This window comes from Gadus morhua, chromosome 2, assembly GCF_902167405.1.
Source record: "Gadus morhua chromosome 2, gadMor3.0, whole genome shotgun sequence".
In the NCBI taxonomy this organism is placed as follows: Eukaryota; Metazoa; Chordata; class Actinopteri; order Gadiformes; family Gadidae; genus Gadus; species Gadus morhua.
Window position 1 is genome coordinate 13,094,697 of NC_044049.1, and position 17,170 is coordinate 13,111,866.

Here is a 17,170-nt window from a genome sequence, read left to right on the forward strand (position 1 = left end):
TTTATTTTAATAGTAACTGTTGAGCTGTATACCTGGGTCAACTTTGGAAGGCGGATAGAACTTTCTTCGCAGCAGAAGATTGAAGTAAAAGGAAAAGGCACGTTCGTGGATTTTGATGACGCAGCGGCCGCTCCATCCATTCGGCATGAGAGCTAGGCGGAGAGAGGATCCTGAATTGCAGCGTTATCCTGGTCTACTGCAAGGCAATTTCCGGTATTTTAATTTATGTTAGCGTTGTACATTATATTGTACGGCAGTTAACATTCCCCAGAAAAATAAGAATAAGGTCAAGAACGAAGTTAATTTCTTCCCGAACAATTTGAAAAAAAGTAATATCCGCAAAAATATAACGAAGATGTCCTTCCTTCTCGATCTCGCCTCTCAGCAGTTAACCCATGCAACTGAAAGTCCCGCCCTCTCTCGCCAATAACAGTAATTTGGAGCATCCCGTTCCAGGCGTTCCATCGGGAGAAGAAAACGCTTGTGAACGAGGTTACCAGGAATTCTACTCATCAGGATCACTGAGCCCTATAAGTAGTCTCAGGCCACTAGTGGTCTGCTCACTGCTCTGCATTCTCGCCGCAATAATCCGTACAGAACATTAAACAAGTTCAAACCGAGTTTTGAGCATGCAACATCACGACCGTCCCCGGAATGAGGTTTCACGCACGACATGGAACAAATACCAACTTTTCTACAAATGCACTTTATATTTATTGATATTTTGTCTGGAGCTCGAGAGGAGCGTGTCAGGTAAGAAAAATAAAGTTACACTTCTTGCTTTATTTACCTACAAATTGTAATTCATGGAACTTAATGCTAGCCGTTTTCTGTGTATTACAAAGGCATGTTTTCTTTCTTTAAATCACGGCAAACTATCGAACTATCCAAAAAGGGGAACTATTGTTACCCCTTTTTGGATGCTCGGTAACTTATGCCACGAACGAAAGTGCAAATTCTAAGTAGAACCAGATGTGAATAAAGGAGGGGGAGGGTCAGGGTCATTTTTATTCATTTATTTAGTGTTTATCTACTTTTATATCAAGTCTGCGGAGTCATATTAAAGTTTATATTTTTGTTTATTTGAGTCGTTTTGACGGATGTTTATAACCTACTCCACATTTTGAAGTGCCGTAGACCGACGCCGTATTTGGCCCCCCACGGGCAGATGTGACCTTTGCATCCTGTTATAGACTGCAATTAGCTTCAGTGTTCCAGACCGTCCATGTCAGCTAAAGCTCACAATAAATATTTGCCCAATTATATACCTGCCTGCAAGTTGTAGCCTGGTGGTTACTTTCTACAAAGATATTCTTAAACTAAACAATTGTGTGTTGGCATAATTTGATCAATGATAATAGATAGACCATATCGTTTTTCATCAGGCTCAGTTTTATTCGGTATCCTTACCTAAATACGTTTTGTTTGGCAAGAATACAATTAAGTAATATTAAAATAGTGGTTGGCTTGTAAATTCCCCTTAGACCTTGTGCAGTACTGCCTGCTGTTGTTGATGTGCACAATAATGTTCTGCCACTCAGTGGAGGGATTATCTGGCCCATCTGTGCTTTGGCAATTATCTCCTAATGAAATAAATTATTGGTGAGATGTGATTTAAGATAGTGAGGCAAGGTGGGGATTTTTTTACGCTGGTATTGGTATTCTTGAAAATGTCGTCCAATGAAACATTGCAAGTCCTATAACGTTTGCGATTAAAAATGTATTTGCATTGTGATGACATCAAAGTAAATCTTTAACTTTCTGATATTAAGCCAAACCCATTCTGCCTTTCACTGGCCTTCCTACCCGATGTAAAACAGCTAGGATAGGATTGTCCTTTCCATTGTTTATTCCGATATGGACCACCAGTCGATATTGATGTGCAGTTCTAGGTCACACTGTCCGCGTTTCAATTGAATCTAAGTAGGCCTATAGCATGCCAAATATCCAACAAAAGTTTCCCCAAGGTAATCTATCAAATGCTATGTCAATTCTGACCAGTTTTAGAAACGTAACAAATCAGCTACAAACCACACACTTTTTGTTATCTCAGAGAGGCTTGACTGGTCTTACTCAGAAGAGTAACAAAGTAAGCCGACTGCAAGGTCCTAGCTGTTTGCTAGTTGCTATTTTTTAAAACCAACTCGTCAAATTACGTCTGTCCAAATAACGAAAGTAGGACAACGTTTTGGGACATACCTTCTAAGTATTTCAGTCAATATGAAGATAAAGAGAGTGAGAGAAATAGAAAGTTGATATGTAGGTATAAAGATAAATGGAAGGATGGATTGATAAGTAAATAGGACTTTTAACAGAATGTGATTGGTCTAATTCTGCAGAGGGGATGAGGGCTTCGGGGAAACTCAGCCCCCTCTTGGCTGCCCACGCTGGTGGTTCTTGGCTGCCGGCGTTAGCCTGAAAAACAGACTTTCGTGCACAAAAAAGAAAAGAAATTCCAGAAAAGAAAGAATAACAAAAAGTGTGACAGGACAAGAAGAAGCAGGAGGGGGCAGAAACAGTTGAGCTCACAGCAAGGGGAGGTTAAGTTTCATACGGTAGACACCAAGGTTTAAAATCTGGATTCTGGAATTCGTACTTTGATGCTCCCGAGAGGCTTTTCCAGCCAGATCAAGGCCAAGCTGTTCCTTTCCTCTCAGGAGTTTCAAGCCACACTCTCCTTGCCTCTTTTTTATTCACCTGGCGGCCATCTTGGTTATATACACAAGCTTGGGGATGGAACTGAAATTAGAATTTAGCATTCAGTTTCCTCACCCTGCTAGCGTTTGGCAAGATTGAACCAAGATGGCCGCTAGGTGAATAACCCTTTCTCTCTTGTTCGACTTTAAAAACAACAAAGTGACAGTAAAAGCTTTATAAAAAAAAACACAGGGTGCAGGAGACTATGGGACTCCGTAATTATGTCTGATTACACCATGGAAGGCTCTGTGTGATGCCTTCCAGCCATTGTCTTCTGCTGCTTCAATTTTAGACCCGAGAAGGCCGGCATGGGTTGTTAGGGACGCACACACACATACTCACCACAGCTGTGGCATGTGTGGCAGTGAAGAGACTAGAGCGGGATTACTGGACATGTAATCACGCAGTAGGAGTTCTATTGCGCTCATTGTTTAAAACTGAAGGAAGCGCCAAATGTCACCAGTTTGAAATGTTAAAGTCGATCAAAGGAGCGTGGACTTCAAGGGCGGAAGGGGGGTTAGGGTGGGGGGACTGTAGTTTGTAGTTCCCACGCCTGTGTGTGGGATTAAAGTGTTCCTATTCATTTTTAAAGTGCTATGCTGTCTGCCAGCTCCAGGGCTTTTGCAGTCGCCCGGGGAGTCATGCATGCAAAGTGTTACCTTTCCAATCTAGTGATGGATTCAATGATTCTTTTCCTTGATTCAGTTTGCGTCGGTCAGTTCGCCAAGAAGAATCGTTCAGAATCGTTTGCTGGAGTTTCCGGTAGCGGTGACTCGAATCAAGGAATGCACGGTCAATCAGACTCAGCTCCAGACTTGATTTAGCAATGATGACTCAGACTTCATTTAGCAATGATGGTGGGGGTCCCGGGTGGAGAACGAACCATGAAAGAGTGAGACAGATTGACGAGATATGCAAATATTTGATTAATCTGGCATGACACACAAAGTGCAAAGACAGCATGCATTTACCATTTCACTGATATTGAATCGTATTATCGTACGCTCGTTCACTAAGCCTCTTCCCTCTTCACCACTCACAGTCAGTGAACGAACAGTGAGTCAGCGACTAGTGGGTCTGGGAGGAGTTGAGTCTGAGAACCAACGAGACGACCGAGAGAGAAGAATCCGTTCGGTTCGTTCTTGTTAAAGATTTGTTAATTCGAACTGATTTGGTCGCAAACGACCCATCACTATTCCATTCTCCGATATCTGACCGCCAGATAGAGACACCAGTACAGGCCTGTGTACATTTTTCCCAGATCGCCTGGCCGGATCTATAGTCCTGTTTTAAGTACTAGTACAAGAACAACACGAGGGAGAGAAAACCACATATTTGAACGGAAGGGTGATGGTTTACTTTTCCCCAAATTCCACTGACTTTGGTGAGGGTCAGAGGTCCCTCTTTGTTATTATTCTGTCAATATTTTCCTTTCATTAATTGTTGTTATTTTTGTTAGCAGCAGCTCATGTTAAAAACAAAATGTTACAGTATATATATAAGATAAGAAATAAAGACAGAAAGAAAAGGAAATAAGAAAAGTGGCACATGAAGTTTCTGGTCTGGGGCCTCATTACAGAAAAAATCCTAACTTCTCATCCTAATTTAAGTTAGGGACTCAAAGATAGGAAAAATCCTAACTTCCTATTACAGAAGCAGCCCCTAGCCTGTTGGCCGTTTACTATCTTATCTCCGCCCTCTATCTTATCTTAACTTAGGTAATCCTAACTGCTCTGTAAATCAGATTTTCGATCTGCAATCGTCAGTTTCTGCACTCAGAATGTGCATGTGATTGATAGAACGAGTTGCTTTTAACATTAACAGAGACTGTTGATAAAGGATCTTTGTTAATAACGGCAAGATAGTTGCACTGGTACGACGTCATGGCGGGTATTGATACAGGGAACAAGAAGAGGAGTTATAAAGTAGTAAAGTAATTCTTCCACCAAATTCAAAATGTAATGTCTTTGCAGGCGATAAAATGAAATTAAAATATGATCAGGAAAATGTAAGAAATCATACGCGGCCTCGGTAGCCTTTCAGACATCACGTTTGTGTTGTGTTGATCCTCATCTTCATTGTCAAGCAGACCTACTAGCAGTGCTGCTGCCATTTTTTTCAGTTAGGCCTAAAAAAAAAATTGTTTGGTTCCGGTTTCCGACCGACCCTGTCAATTTATGTGTGACCCAAAGATTTATTTTTATTTTTATGCAAACTAAAATTACGTTTTGGTACAGCACCTCTTCATTCTGCAAGGATGAGCGAATTTTCTCGTTTTTAAATGAAAACAACCTACCTATCATTCGCTGCCGCTGGAAAAAATACAATAAAAAAATAAAATAAATTCCCTACCTACCCATGACCTCAACTGACAACCAACAGGAACCAAACTTTTTTTTTTTTAGGCCTTATTGACAGTTATTTTTAATTTAGGACAGGGTGTATGGCCACCTAACTTAGGGATCCTAACTTAAGAAATTCCTAACTTAGGATAGTTCTGTAATGGATAAATTCCTATCTTAAGATAAGATAGGATTTCTTCCTAAGTTATGTTAGGAAACCTCCTTCTTTAATACCAAAACCCCTAAATGCCTTCCTATCTCAAGATAGGATAGGATTTCAGAGTTAGGAAGTTTCTGTAATGAGGCCCTGGTCTGGTTCCACAGGTCTTCAGCTCACAGTTGATAACTAACCCTACCTTTCTGATGCAGCACTACTTCTCGCCACCTGTTAAAACGTAAGACACTTTTTACATTTAAAAGATGCTTCTGTTTCCTCCTTAACCGCTAACCACTGCCATCTCCACATTTAACCCTGCTCAACTGTAACCCACACACTGAAGGGTACATTGGGGGAAGACATTAAAGGTCACACTAGAATAGAATAGGCAAGTTAATAAGTCTAGAGTCTGGACTCTGTGCACAGGGGAATTATTCTGTGGTGATTGCCATCCTCAACACAATCAAACTTGTTTCACCGTTTACTTTAAATTAAAGTACAGTCACATAAATTCAGAGTGAGAGAGATTATCAAAACTGATCAACCCGGCTCTCTTCTCAGTCGAGGATCTGTTCATATGAATATTAATTTTGACCCCTGACCCCCCTCCACATTAGCCATCTATAACTGTGTCCTATGTTTTGCTGTTTCCTCCCCTTTCCACTGGGCAGAGAGTGTGGACTCTGATGTGTTTGCCTTCTACCACACGGGGGCCAAGGCCTGCTTAGGAGTGAGGGACCACTCCCTCTTCATGTCGCCATCCTGCGACGATGACACCCATCGCTGGAAGTGGGTGACCCGCCGTCGCCTCTTCAACCTTGGCTCCTCACTGTGCCTGGGCCTGACCACCGGCAATACCAGCGCGGAGGATGGGGTGAACCCCACACTGGGCGTGTACACCTGCAGCCGCGAGCCCCACATGGTGCGCTGGACCTGGCATTGCAGTCATGTGCTTGACCACCTCAACAGTAACCTGTCGATGAAGGTTTTATTGGCTGCGGGTAAAGATTCTGCTCTCACAACCACCGATGTCCCGGAGGTGGGGATGAAATGGCAGCTCCATGGGGAGGAACAGGACCTTTGCACTAAATCGTACCACGGTGAGTTAGCTAACGCATGTTTTTTCCCCATGTTAGGTTATTTGGGTCCTGTAGCATTGTTTGGTACCACGCAGTGTCACAATTTTTGTTGCAATGTGTACGATTGAGCCTCTCCCAATAGTAGGCTGGAGCCCCTCAGAATTCCAATTCTAGTTCTGTCCAGTCAAATTAGCTGTGCAACGGTATGACGCAAACTAGTGCATCTGCTGTATGTGTGGGTTTGGTTTTTCAGAGTTTCGATAGAAAGATTCCTCCTGTCAACAAAATATGTTTTTACACTGCCAAATATGCCCGTCTTATGCACGCCTTTTTTCCCGGCATGGTCTGTGCGTTTACACTACCCGAGGTCAATTGCCGGCTTGAGCTAGCACCCCAATAAACACATAAACCCTAAACACATTGGCGGTTTCAATCTGATGTAAATACAATTACCGGTAGACGGCTCCGCGGGTCCAGGGGCGGGACTTTGGAAGAAGTGTTGCTGCGGTGAGAGGTGTGACAACAATAGGTCCAGGTTATTTTTAGCTATGAGCTAGTTGAACAACGCGGATCATCTGGGATATCTGCTTCAGTGTTGTTAGGTTGGGTGGGCTAGAAGAGGCTAGAAGCTTCTGTCATGAGATGATGCCACAGCTGGATTTGATGTATAAAACCATTGTCTCTGGAGGCATCTTCGAGGACAGCCAGCTGGCTTCCAGCTGCAGATACCAAACATTATATTTCAGAGTTGCTAAATTAACCTAAACATTTAAAGTATTCTTAGCCATCAACATATTTGTTTAGCATTTTCATCCCCAGATGAGTTCTTCTCGCCAATAGCAGTTTACAACAAAGCTTTGTTTTCAAAGTCAATATAATTTATAAAAACACCAATTCAGGGAGGTTGCTGGAGAAATCTAAACTGCGAGGATCGTTCGCTTGTTCCTGAACCCGGGCCTGACTGCAATTAAAAACATGTCAACTGCAACTTTTCGAAACACAAAGATTTCCAACATTCTCAACAAATCCTCAATGCTTTCTTTGCGAATTGGAGGAATATGTCAGAATTTAGCCAGCCATTGGCCTTTCAAAGTAGCTGGTGTATGCCCAGCCAGTGGTGGGGGAGTACAGGGAGGATTGAAAGATGGGGAGGGGCTTTTTATGAGGACTTCAGCCACTTGTTTTACGCGTCTGCTGCCCTACTTTCTGTACTGCCCTCGGGAGGAGGGTCCACCTCTGTATATTTTGATAATGTTGGGTATCGCTCTAGAAAACTCTCTCTCTCTCTGTCTCTCCCTCTCTGTCTCTCTCTTGCTCTGTCTATCTCTGTCTTTATCTGTCTACACACCCGTCTCTCCTTCTAGCTCTGTCTGTCTCTGTCTGTCTCTTTCCCCCTTTGATGCTGTTCCTCTTTCTGCTCCCATCTCTCTCCCTCCCTCTCGCTCTCGCTCTCTCTCTCCCTCTCACTCTCTCTCTCTCGCTCTCTCTTTACTACCCTTTTCTTCACACCCAAGTGGAATGCAGAGAGAAAATTGGCAACCTCTGGGCATTTAGCTCTGCTCACTGAGCCATTGGGAGTTAGTTCACCTCATCTGTGTGTGTGCATGTGGCCTCATGAAATGACCGCAATAGCAACCTTATCTCAGTCTGTAAATTTGTTTTCCTTACTGTTTTACGGGAAAATTATTTACTTTCCTTTAAGGGTTGTTTGAGGCAAATCTACTTTACTTTGTCGCTCATTGTACCTTCTGCTGATCAGAAGAGTCTGCAATTGATGTGGTTGGATTGTTTTTATGCAAAATGTTTTTTTGATTACACAAGGCAGGGAATAAACACATGTGGTCGTACAGTTCAGGAATGTTACGTTTCTGCTGCTAAATGCTGTGATTTGATGTCTTTATGCTGTTTTATTCCTAATTTTGTGTACTTTTCAGAGATGTTCACAATCCAGGGGAACACCCAAGGCCGTCCTTGCTACTTTCCCTTCCTGTACAATGGAGAGTGGTTCCACAGTTGTACTGCCGTTGGTCGGGAGGACGGACATCTTTGGTGCGCCACCACCTACGACTACGGCAAGGACGAACGCTGGGGCTTTTGTCCTGTCAAGTGTGAGTCAACGTTTCCCACCACCTGGTTTTCTACCTCTCTCTTAGCTCCAATCCCAAAAACCTCCCCTCCCTTTTTCTTTTTTTTTTCTTTTGAATGTTCCTACCTACCCAGTGCTCAAGACTGAAGCCCTTTTCACACATGCAGTCCAGGTGTGGAAATGAACACCCGCCACACGCCATTTGCGGGTGGATTTGTATGGTGGCGGGTGAATTGTGTCACTTCACCCGCTACTGTGTCGGGTAATACCAGAGAATGTCTAATATGAGGAGAATAGGCACTCGCTGGTTAGTTCCATTTTTCTGGACTGGTTGCAGTAATAATCTCTGTCCACGCGGGGTGCTCGCAGGCGAGTCCAGAATGAATGGGAGCCTATGGGGTTTTACCCTCAGAATCCACTTGTCTCACAATTTAATTTTTTGTCAAGTAATTTGAAAGTTGCGTTCAAAAGGTGGGGCTTAGATAATAAACTCAGCTGAATATTGCATTTTTTAAGGTTACGTATCTGTTCTAAAAAGGCGTTAAAAAAAACGAAATGTCAGAGGTACTGCTTTACGGCAGTTTCTGAATCACTTCCGCGTCATTCCCTTTTCTCGTGGCATCCGCAACGATAACACCAGCTGTTGGAGGTAAGGCTTTTTTTTGCTTAATACACGAGCAAGAGAGTTTTAGTGAGCTAATGTAAAAAAAAGAAATGCGCAATTTTTTTACATATGTATGTTATTTACAGAGAGTGTTTTTTTTTAATCCTCACTAGTGCCAATGATAAAGCTTTTTTTTTAGTAACGACAACGCTGTTGATTTCTATCTAGTGCTAGCTGCTATCAGCTGGCTGTCGGCTGAATATCTATCTTTCTCCTGAAATAGAAACCTGGATTTGAATCATAATTGTAAGAATGCATAAACTTAGTTTACATCATTAACCAATCTCCTAGAGAGCACAGTGTTCGGTTGTACTCCTCATGCCTCTTCCTTTCTTGATCTCTACAGTTGGACCTTGATGCTGTGATAACGGACAAGCCTTCTTCCTCTGTCCTTTTTCCCTGCCTCTGTTCAGAATGTTCAGTGTTCTTAAATCATTTCAACATGCAATAAACTTGCCTGTTGCTATGTTGGTATAATGTTTGTATAATTACTGTTTCAATGTGACCTAGACCATATTTCTCATTTAACAAACATGTGTAGCTTATAATGTGTTGCAGGGCAGAGAAATTAAATTCAATGGTTGAAAACAAACCCATCTGTAAAGATCAGTGAATGCATAGAAATAAATGACAAGTGGTGTAGATGCCTCTGTGCAAGGTCATTAGACCATGACCTAGTAAGTCCTACAAAAAAAAACTACAGTAATAGCAGATGTTGAAGTTGTTAAATCGTTAACAAACAATTTGTATGGAACAATCGGTTAAGGTAAGTTAAGTGCTTGAGTCTCGACACTTTAGAGAATGTCTAGCGCGCAACTTGAATAAGCCATGTGCGATTTTACCCGGGCTCCAGGGCAACTTTCCCTACCAGGTGCAGCCTCAGGTATAGCCTAGGACCATTCAGACAGGAGCAAGCAATTATTATTGCTTCTGTCCTTGGGAAACGGAAAAAAGGACAATCCGTTTCCACTGTTGGAGCAGTTTATCATTGCACATTTACAAGCCTTATTTATTTTTAAACTATCTTTATTTTCGAAAAATAGACAATGACAGATGAAATGATATTGAGCGAGACATTGACCGTACCATGTATATAACACATTGCACACAAGAAATGGAAGAAATTCCATTTATACCCATGTACTATCACCATACATAACTATATAAAAAATAAAAGTGCCTGCAGGAAAATATAAATACAGTACGCAAAAATTAGCTTTGACGGAAAGTCCTCTGATTGTGCTTTAGCTTCAGATGCCATCAAGAGGAGTCTGGGGTCGTAATCAGTCGCAAGTCTGTCCCTGACCAATCAGCATTCATTAGCAGAATGCTAGCGTGTACGGCCAACAACAGCCCAAAATGTAAGAAATCGAAAGGACATAAGTACTCATTCATTTGACTTTTGAGCTATAATCTATATTGAAATTGCGGAATCTACAATAGAGATATATTTAGCCGTCTAGCCCCATAGACTCCCATTCATCTGGACTCGCCCGCGATCACCCCCAGTGGATGTCTAATGGAACTACAACCAAGATCGGTACAATGGGGCGTATAGGAAGTACCTAGGCTCTTCGTAGACGGGCTCTGGTAATACCAGAGCAGATACCTGTGTATTGTTTATCATATGCGGTAAGAGTGTAACGTTTTAAACTCAGTTCCTTGGTAGAACCCACTTACAGTAAAAATCACTTCTGATGGTAAAAAAGATGCGTATGAAAAACACTTTTCTTATCTATTGTTACTATTATATTGTTTAAAATGTACGCATATATTAAAAATATATATAGCGTATAAAAAGTGGCTGGTAAAAAAGATGAGTGGCTGGTAGATTTTTTAATCTATCTGCCACAGTGGCTGGTGGGCAAAAAAGTTAATTTCCATCCCTGGTGCAGTCTTACCATGCAAAGTTCCAGAAGATTTCCTGCATGGGGTCATGTGCGAATTGGACCAGGAATCCATATTTTGGGAAATCTGCACAGGCAATTTGCTTGCCAAGGACCAAATAATATTTCCAGAACACAGCCTGTACAGCTGTGTTTTGAATGAAAGCAGCACTTAAAGGGTTATGTCCGTCCGACCTGAGGCGCTCACGTAGAGCGAGCAAAGCAATTATAAGACCCCGCTGAGGATGTGCTTCAAATGGTGACTGTTTATCTGGACTCACAAATGCTTTCAGGTGATCCGATAACAATCGAACCTGGACAGGTTCCAAAATAAGCTTGATACTCTCAGTCTGCATGTTTAATTGCATTAATGGCATGGCAAGTGTTGCATGTATGTATATATATATACTAGAGCTGTCAAGCGATTAAAATATTTAATCGTGATTAATCGCATTAATGTCATAGTTAACTCACGATTAATCACAAATTCTTTTTCTATGCTAAATATCCCTTGATTTTTTTGTCCCATAATTCTTCTCATTTTAATTCTCTTATCAACATGGTGAAGTGCATCGGCTTGCCTTGTGCAAATGATTTTTTATTGATAACATTGGCATATACTGATCAAAACAGGACGATACAAAAAAAGAGCCTATAGTGCAATTAAACGACTGCTTTGAACAAATGTCATTTGAACATAGCAGTCAGGCTACTGCTTCTTTGTTTTGAGCCAAAGAAAAAAAAAAAAAAGTATTTATTTTGTAAATAAAATAATTGCGTTAATCGCGCGATAATTTTTTCAACGACGTTAAAATTGGTTTGCGTTAACGCCGTTAATAACGCGTTTAACTGACAGCTCTAATATATACACATACATGAGCCCTTCAACCCTATATCATTTTTATTTTTATGGTTCCCTTCTAACCACCCAAACACATACTTTACTCATATTTCCTCAAAATATAGCTCATGATCTAACCAACATTTTTGATTTTTCTTTTACCAATGTCAGCCAACAACTGCGAGACTTTCTGGGATACAGACCCGTTGACCGACAGCTGCTACCAGTTCAACTTCCAGTCTACGTTGTCTTGGTACGAGGCGCGCGTCAGCTGCCAACAGCAGGGGTCAGACCTGCTGAGCATCACCAAGCTGCATGAGCAGACCTACATCAATGGTAAATGTCAGTGATGTATGATAGGATATTATGTGATATGCACGTTTAAAGGTCAGCTAAAGCCCCTGATCCCACTGGTAAAATAAGGGGTGAAACATGCAGTATCATGTGTTTAACCATTAAACCCTTATTTGGGCATGTTGATCTGAATTAAGCACATGGAGGACAGGCTTGTACGGTTGAACTGCCTGTCCTTCCTAGATGCTAGTATTTCTGTCACATTGTGTGGCTTGTACACTACATTTCACAAATGCAAAACATTATCCGAATACTCCTAATGAAGTATATAAAGAGGTCATTTTGCAGGAAAACAAACAGGCCAAGGCAATGACATTTTCTGGAATGTCTCGAATCATTTCCTGGAATTAATTTAAAAAGAAATCTGTACGACCTTAACCAAGGTTTTTCTAAAGGAATAATATTTCAAAACTTGTCGGTTAACATAAAATAAATCATAATAAAGTCCCTGACATGTACTTATCTCCAAAGATGTTTCATTTTGCCGTTGATAGGTTTACTGACTGGCTACAGCGCCGCTCTGTGGATGGGCCTGAACGACCTCGACACCAACGGAGGCTGGCAGTGGGCTGACTCTTCCCCCCTCAAGTATCTCAACTGGGAGTCTGGTGAGCCAGGCAACACCGCCTGTTTAGCTGTGCAGCTGAAACATAGATAGGTACCGCAACCACAAAGTTCAAAGTTTATCTGTCCACAATGGTTGTAGTCATTATAGGCTTGAAATCCAGGCATTCGCATTTCTGCAACGTTATAAATAACAGTGTCTGTACAATATCCGATAAAACAAGAACAAGGAAAAGTATCAATCAAATTTGAATATAAATGTAAGAGCTACTATGTAATGCTCTCCCAGATCAACCAAACCATGAGGAGGAGGAGAACTGCGCTGCGATCAGAACTGAGTCCTCGGGGCGCTGGCAGAACCGGGACTGTTCCAATGCCCTGCCCTACGTCTGTAAGAAGAAACCCAATGCCACCCTGGATCCTTTCACCACCGGTGAGGAGCAACCATGGAGCAACCAACATCTAACATTCACCTTGTTGTCTTTACTACTATATCTACTATCTCTGTATTAGGTATGTGCAATACATTGACAAAAGGAAGCTACATAGCATATTTCTTTAACGGTACTGAATAACCTCTTCTTTCTTATTCCTATAGCTCCAATCAATTGTTTTTTGAATGTTAAAGATACTGCTAGTGTTGGTCCAAGGGAGTTTTTAACTGTTGAATTGACTTCCAGATTCTAGGGTATTTATATGTTTTTTAATCTCCGCCCCGTCTTTACAGATTCATGGGCCGACGATGAGAAGTATGAGTGTGACGTGGGCTGGCAGGCATTCCAGGCGGGCTGCTACAAGCTAGTCGCAGAAAAGACCAACTGGGACATGGCGCAGAGGACCTGCCAGAAGAAAGAGGCTAACCTGGTCAGCGTTCACACTCTGCCAGAGCTGGAGTTCATCACAAACAACATGAAGAAAGGTCATTCACCATCAGAGTTATATTCACCATTACGGCTGGAAGGAACCCTTTATTAAAGAGGCCGATCATGAAACTAAAATGCTTTTCAAATCACAGCTTCAGTCAAACTATATTTAAGGAAAAGTAGTTGACCACCCGCATTATTAATTGCCATTAAAGCTTGATTCACCACTTAACAAAAGATACTGATCATTAAACAAGAATGCCTTCAAATACTTTTAGTCGTTAGGATTTCAGATGAGTTGCTACTTCAGTTGAACTGTTATTTTTTTGTGATTAACCCATTTGTGCGTTCAGACTCGTTATCACATTTGGGAAGCAAAAGCTTTGTATATTGGGCTTATTAGCGTAAATTCAGACTGACAGACCTCCATGTGTTGGCATACGGTACAGTGGTGTGCATTCCATAACTTCACTGTGTCTCGTGTGGGCGATAGATGGAAAAGGCAACATTACCATAATATTTCCATTTGTGTCTCTAACCACAATCAAACCTCTGCACACCGACGTCCGTCTCCTTCCAGACATAGAGGAGCTCTGGATCGGACTGCACGACACCGACATGCAGATGGACTTCCAGTGGACGGACCACACGCCCGTCATCTTCACCTACTGGCACCCGTTTGAGCCCAACAACTTCCGCAACACCCAGGAAGACTGTGTCACCATCTGGGGGCCGGTGAGCACACCCCTGAACCCCCCCAGTCCGGACCCTGATCGTCTGACTTCATGTAGGGCAGTGGCGCAGCCAGGAATTTATTGAACAGGGATTTGCTTATTTATACATATTTTTGGCTTAGATTTAGCTGTTTTTTTAGTTCCTGTAAGCATTTGTGCAACGTCAGTTTTCAAGGCTTTCATTTAACGGCATTTGTTGCAAATGCAAAACATCAAAATCGTTGTTGAACACAATAATGAAGGTACATTTTGATTTCAATTGATACAGAAAAATCTGCAAAACGAGATACTAATATCAGACTATGTATGATTCATAAGACTATAAGATATTTCTGGGGCTTTGTCACTGGTCTTACGTTATTGAGCTGTCAAAAAATAATAATAATAATCCCAATCTGGGAGTGGTGGTTGTGTTTGTTTCTATTAAGCAGCTGTGCTTTTGCGCCTGTGTTTGCTCATGTGGACGTGTGCAGGAAGGCCGCTGGAACGACAGCCCCTGTAACCTGACCCTGCCCTCCATCTGCAAGAAACCTGGGACCAAGAGCGAAGGGAAGACTCAGCAGAAAATCTGCAAAAAAGTAAGCAACGTTTTTACCTGCTCAAATATTAGTCCTGCTTGTGCAGGTGGTTTTCCTTCTGGCACTAAGTGGGCAGAGCTAGCCAATAGGCAATAGTGGGCCACTCAACCTCCAGACCCCCCCGACCATCAGCTTTCAAACTCACCCCATGACAGGCCTTGCTGTAGTCTTCTTGTTGTTTTGTGTATTGTTGTTTAAAAAAATGATAATGCACTCAGTTGTATTCGCGTAAATCTGCCCCATATGACATCACTAGTGGGCGTGTCCACCAAGATCTATGCTGGATAGATCAGTCTACCTGCCTACCCAGTGGACTGAAGTAAACCTTGCTCATCTATGCAGCACAGATCTAGGTGGACACGCCCCCAAGTGATGTCATATGGGGCTGATATTCGAAACGGCTTGTAAGGCTAATCACACTCACACCTGGTGGTATAATATGTACCCTTTAAGTTTGTACAAACAAAAAGGGATTTACACATACAATCTATTATAATAATAGTAAAACTATTATTTGTAGTAAATTGGATAGACTGGAGAATTCTGAGTTTAAAGTCAGAATACTTACAATAAAGTCACTTTAAAGAACCCATTGGGGACCACCGAGTTAGAGCAACCAATCACATTTAGGAATACAATGGCCATGGCTGGCTCCGCCCACACCGCCCCAAAGGAAAACCACCCACGGAGAAGATATTTTTTTCGATCAAGCAGGAAACACACCTGACACTTGGGAAAACACCCCCAGTGACACTTAACTGACACTTTGTGTGCTACTTCACTTTAAGTGCATGCTCAATGACTGATTTTCTCCTAGCAGGCTTTATTATTGCTCTTTAGAGTCGATAAATACTGCACTGAAGTGCAGTAAAAGTGGTACAATTTGGGTTCACAAATGTTCGTTTTGCATGAGCGCAAAATCATTTATGAGTTTGCAGTGATATGCTGCCATACTTATCATTAATATGATTATATATCATATTAATACGTATATACACCAAAGGAGCATTTCACCAGTGGAAACATCAATCTGTATTGGAAGTGGGTCATATATGTAGTTAAATAGTACCATACATTTCTAATTTTGTGCCTCCTTGATCAAAAAAAGGCAGACAGTCACTTTTTGGCGCTTTTGCATTGAATACAACATCTCCCATAATGCACAGTTCCGCAGGCCTCTCCCACTGACCCAGAACGCCTATCAGTGAGGCCGAACGTACGACTCGACAACAAAAATGGCTGCGCTCGTAAAGAGATTTATTTTCTTTGTATTTGTACCACATTGGTCATTTTAATATAGATTTTAAATGTGTGTGTTTGTTTGTGTGTTCGGTCTGGCTTTTATGCTCATCGTCACACCATAGAGGTAAACTGGAATGGGATTTTGCGTGCGTACGAGCGTGTGTGTGTTTGTTTGGTCTAGCTTTATGCCATGGAAAATCCTAATATCTTACTATTATAATAGCAGGCCTTTTGGACAAGTAACTCCTCCACACTTGGTCAAGTGTGCATGTGCCAAGCAGCCCGCAGCTCACACACACACACACACACACACACACAGAACGCACACACACACCACCGAGCGACGTCAAAAGGCAATTGTACTATCCTCTTCCGCAGAACATCTTTTGCTCAAACTGCCTTTTCAATAAAAGGGTGAAAGTTATGGAATTCACTGCCAGACCACTGGAAATGTATCCCTATATTTTTTCACATTCAAAAGAAACACAAAATTGTGGCTAATTCAGCAAAAATCTTGCTCTCATATTTAGTTTTTACACACTGTGCTCTATCTGTATTTCTTATTTTCTCTCCCATTTCTCTCACTTTAATTTTCGTTGTCCTATTTTTGTTGTCTGTTAATCTCATCTCATCTCATCTTCGTCCGCTTATCCGGGGTCGGGTCGCGGGGGGAGCAGCTCAAGCAGGGGGCCCCAGACTTCCCTTTCCCGTGCCACATTGACCAGCTCTGATGGGGGGATCCCGAGGCGTTCCCAGGCCAGTGTTGAGATATAATCTCTCCACCTAGTCCTGGGTCTTCCCCGAGGTCTCCTCCCCACTGGACGTGCCTGAAACACCTCCCAAGGAAGGCGCCCAGTGGGCATCCTTACCAGATGCCCGAACCACCTCAGCTGACTCCTTTCTAAGTAAAGGAGCAGCGGCTCTAATCCGAGTTCCTCACGGATGGCTGAGCTTCTCACCCTATCCCTAAGGGAGACGCCAGCCACCCTTCTGAGAAAACTCATCTCGGCCGCTTGTACCCGCGATCTCGTCCTTTCGGTCATCACCCAACCCTCAAGACCATAGGTGAGGATAGGAACGAAG

The 17,170-nt window shown here is 42.3% G+C and overlaps 1 protein-coding gene across 1 annotated transcript in view; it reads left to right on the forward strand.

Moving 5' to 3' along the window:
• The first annotated feature begins 14 nt into the window (after nucleotides 1-14).
• The window catches only part of mrc2 (mannose receptor, C-type 2), a 49,921-nt gene continuing 32,765 nt past the window's right edge, over nucleotides 15-17,170 (forward strand). The window contains exons 1-9 of the mRNA XM_030339050.1: nucleotides 15-753; nucleotides 5,868-6,296; nucleotides 8,210-8,383; nucleotides 11,924-12,088; nucleotides 12,601-12,714; nucleotides 12,960-13,103; nucleotides 13,398-13,589; nucleotides 14,114-14,268; nucleotides 14,741-14,845. Of these exons, the coding sequence (XP_030194910.1) occupies nucleotides 630-753; nucleotides 5,868-6,296; nucleotides 8,210-8,383; nucleotides 11,924-12,088; nucleotides 12,601-12,714; nucleotides 12,960-13,103; nucleotides 13,398-13,589; nucleotides 14,114-14,268; nucleotides 14,741-14,845 (1,602 nt within the window). The 5' untranslated portion in view covers nucleotides 15-629. The remainder of the gene's footprint in view (nucleotides 754-5,867; nucleotides 6,297-8,209; nucleotides 8,384-11,923; nucleotides 12,089-12,600; nucleotides 12,715-12,959; nucleotides 13,104-13,397; nucleotides 13,590-14,113; nucleotides 14,269-14,740; nucleotides 14,846-17,170) is intronic.